A 4,131-nucleotide genomic window follows, 5' to 3' on the forward strand; every position below is an offset into this window, starting at 1 on the left:
TATTTATAGTATTTCTTTAGTTGCAATTGGTGATACTAGTTGATTTTACACAAACAATAATTTTCTTTATTATTATCATTGTTATAACATTTATGAGAGACAGCATCAAATAGACATGCTGAAGGAATTAGTCTTGACACAAGTCCTTGTTCAAGAACCTGTGAGCTAAGAGTGTCCATCTTCCCTGCTATTCCTGTTCTTCCAGGCTGTTGTCAAGTTCATGATTATCATTGCATATCATAAGTCATAACATTAATTAATTGTTTGTTTTTTTAATAAAATAAAATAACACACTTGATAAAACAGTAACATGTAAAATCAATACCTTCTTTTAGCTGGAAACCTCCACTAAAGTATTGCAGTAAGTTGATTCCAAGCATAGCTTGGTAAAAAATAACTTGCTTCTTCGAGAGCTGCAGATCTGAGCATGCGCGACCACACCCAAATTTTGGAGCACATGGCAAGCTTCATTAATTAACAAAATGGCGGCATGCAGCTAAGATGGCTCGATCCAGCAGTCACAGTATCACCTTTTCCTCACTTGAAGAATGATCTGATGGGACATGGACCTGCGCATAGACTGTTGGAGTAGATTGATGTAAGAATTATCCTTGTAGCACCAACCAATACTGAGATACACACCGACAACTGGATTGACAGGACTTCTGACTTGATTATGATGATGATGATGATGATGATGATGATGAAGATGAAAAAAGGTGGCTGAACAAAACGGCCGGTTCGCCGATTTTTGGATTTTCTCTTAGACAAGGTCTAGAGCCACGCTAGTGGTACCAATGGAGTCCTCTGGTCAAGATGAGGTCCTCTAAGAAGTCTGGTAAGCATAGGAGCTCGTTTTCCTGGTATAGCAAGGCTGCAAAAGTCGTGGCAGCCATTTTGTTTGGGGGTGAATCCTACTTAGTAACGCTACCGCGTTACTAATAGTACAGGGACTTTTGTTCAATTTTGGAGCAACTTTAAAAATTCATAAAAAATCCAAACGTGATTGGAATCAGCTCAAACTTTCTACACAACATAAGTACATGTATATGTATCAGAAAATGTTATAAAAATGGAGAATTTTCTACTTTTCATTTTTGGCAAAATTTGGCTTGTTACCCTGTACTATAGTACAGGGACTTTTGTCCGATTTTGGAGCAACTTTAAAAATTCGTAAAAAATCCAAACTTGATCAGAATCAGCTCAAACTTTCTACACAACATAAGTACGTGTATATGCATCAGGAAATGTAATTAAAATGGAGAATTCTCTACTTTTCATTTTTGGCAAAATTTGGCCTGTGACCCTGTACTATAGTACAGGGACTTTTATCCGATTTTGGAGCAACTTTAAAAATTCGTAAAAAAGCCAATTTTGATCGGAATCAGCTCAAACTTTCTACACAACATAAGAACATGTATATGCATGTATCTATGTATTATTATTATTATTAATTCGATTCATAATTATCATACCAATATAAGATCCAGCAGTAGCCCTTGAATCAACTGCTACTATGACTCCGTGTTGAAACTTAAAAGCTAGTGTTGTGGTGCCATGATTGAACTTGATCTTACAATCACTGGAATCAGACGTAAAGGGACTCACAAAATGATGAGGCTACAGTAGGAGGAACAATATTAATTAATATTATTAATATTAATTAATTAAATTTTTAAAATGGAGGGCAAATTTAAATAAAAATGGTGGATTTAATTTGACAAATAGCTGTCAAAACGCTAAATTCTCCAAAATCCCCATCTATATTATTAGTAGTACTATTATTGCATGCATAATTATCATATTTATTATTATTATTATTATTAATGTTCTCACATCAATGCCAGGTGGTACAGTGAAGCTGTTATTCAAAGGTTGGTAATTATACTCGTGTCCTGGTCCACACTCTCCGTCCATTAGTATCCCTCTCAAGGATTTACTGCAATACTTATCAGCAAGAACAGACGCCATTTTACTTACAGCAAGTGGTCACTGGTCAAAAAAATTAATAATTAGCCACACCTACAACTAAATTAGCCCCACCCATTAATAAAATGCATTGCTGCTAATCAATATAATACAAGAAAAATACCAAAATGCAAATACAAAATCACCAATACCAACAGTACTAATACTGATATTATTATTTAAGATCTTTGTCTCTCTCAAACTCCTCCTTAGCCCTCACCAACAGTTCATTATTAGTGAGTATATCAATACAAGTATGGGCCATTCCTTCACTCATGATCAGTGTAGTATCATGAGAGGAGTCACTATTAGCAACAGCAGTGAACCCTGGTGAGTGGTTCACCTCTCCTCCTCCTATAGCATACTTAGGATGAATACCAGGGACCACGTGAGTCACGTTACCCATATCAGTGGAACCAGCTGGTCCTGATGGTCGTATATCAGTAACTCCTAATGCTAGTATATTATCAGTGAATAGATCAGCTAAGACTTTATTGGTCAGTACATTCTCATAGTCTTGGTCCTTCTTCTCTATACTAACCTCACAGCCAGTACCAGCTGCTGCTCCTTTAAAACAAGCTATCATTTTATCCTTGACAACAGCCAGTTCACTCCTGGTAGGTGCTCTTATGTAGTAATCGAGAACAGCTCTTTCAGGGATTATATTTGGTTTGACTCCTCCCTCAGCGAATATACCATGAACCCTCCAGGTTGGTTTAAACTGTTGTCTGGCCAGTGATACAGCAGTATAGGCAGCTACTGCTCCATCAAGAGCATTCACTCCCTCCCAAGGAAAGGCAGCTGCATGAGCCGCCTTACCTTTAAAAGTGACGAGTAGTCTAGTGATACATAAATACTCATTATGTATAGAGGTATAGGGGGCGGGGTGGACCATCATGGCTAGATCAACCCCAGTGAAACCGCCTCTCTCTATCATCAGCACCTTCCCTCCCCCTCCCTCTTCTGCTGGTGTCCCCATTACTGTCACATGTCCCTTCAGTCCAGCGGCTATAGCTCCCTGTACCCCCAGCCCCGCCCCCACTCCAGCCTCAGCTATTAGATTATGACCACAGGCGTGTCCAATACCTGGTAGTGCATCATATTCACATATAACACATACATTAGGACCTCCTCTCTCCTTGTTCCCATACTCTGCTTTAAAGGCGGTCTCCAGTCCGCAGTAGCCCCTCGTTACAGTGAATCCTTTCTCCTCCAGGTAGTTCATGATGGTTGATGAGGATTTGTATTCTTTGAAGTTCAGCTCAGGATTGTTCCATATCTCACGACTCAGTTCTTTCAGCTCTTCTTTGTTCTTTCTAATCACTTCTGATGCTATTGACTTATACTCCATGACGTTAGTGTGAAGAACAGAGACTGTTTTGTGTCTTTAATAAAAGATGGGCATCTTGAACTAAGTGGGTGTGGTCTAGACTTGCAGACCACTTCAGCCCCACCCATTTTTGCTGCAGCAGAATAGCCCAGAGATAGCCACTGCAGGTGAACATTTTGCCTAAGTTGATTTAGCTAGTTTGTCAATCACTGCTTAAGGCAATGTTTACTTACTTTAGATACACAAAGTACAAAATCCTAAAAGAGATCACACAGTGAATTTCCTGAATATCTATGGCTAGCTCAAGTCACTTCAGCCCCACCCATTTCTTGCTACAGCAGTTACCAGGTGAGCATTTTACTATTTGTAGCTTAAGTTGATTTTGACTACATTGATAGTTTATCAATCATTATTTAAGGCAATATTCCTTACTTTACACATTCTAAGAGAGACACACAATGAAAATTTATTTTTGACCAATAAAATAAAATTTTCATGCAATTAATATTAAAGCTGATCATAAAGGGTCATGAATTGGGTATATAATTATTTGTATGATTATTAATTTATTATTTCTAACCCATTAGTCTATGAATTAAAATAATAATTCTTTCCTTTTTAACGTGTCAATGTAAACATTGCAAGTGTACAAAAATAAAGGATGAGAGTGTAAAATATCAATAACAACAACACACTGAGAGAGAGAGAAGGATAATAACAAGATAAAGTGGAGAGATGTTGTATCATATAATGATTATAATATTACTGAGTATCTGTTGTATTGATGGTAAGTGTATTGGATCACGAATATCATAAACTATTTATATTACTTT

At 37.4% G+C, this 4,131-nt stretch overlaps 1 protein-coding gene across 1 annotated transcript; it reads right to left on the reverse strand.

Moving 5' to 3' along the window:
- Positions 1–2,055: 2,055 nt before the first annotated feature.
- On the reverse strand, positions 2,056–3,458 carry LOC100632725 (peptidase M20 domain-containing protein 2-like). The gene has a single exon (XM_003391326.3). It carries the CDS (start codon positions 3,317–3,319, stop codon positions 2,144–2,146), a length of 1,176 nt encoding a protein of 391 aa, XP_003391374.1. The 5' UTR covers positions 3,320–3,458; the 3' UTR covers positions 2,056–2,143.
- Between the last annotated feature and the right edge of the window lie 673 nt (positions 3,459–4,131).

This window comes from Amphimedon queenslandica, unplaced genomic scaffold, assembly GCF_000090795.2.
Source record: "Amphimedon queenslandica unplaced genomic scaffold, v1.1 AMPQUscaffold_9722_Cont18114, whole genome shotgun sequence".
NCBI lineage: Eukaryota > Metazoa > Porifera > Demospongiae > Haplosclerida > Niphatidae > Amphimedon > Amphimedon queenslandica.

What these genes read in the sequence shown, in the direction of transcription:
- LOC100632725 (XM_003391326.3), bottom strand. Translation starts at nt 3,319, where the DNA reads ATGGAGTATAAGTCAATAGCATCAGAAGTGATTAGAAAGAACAAAGAA.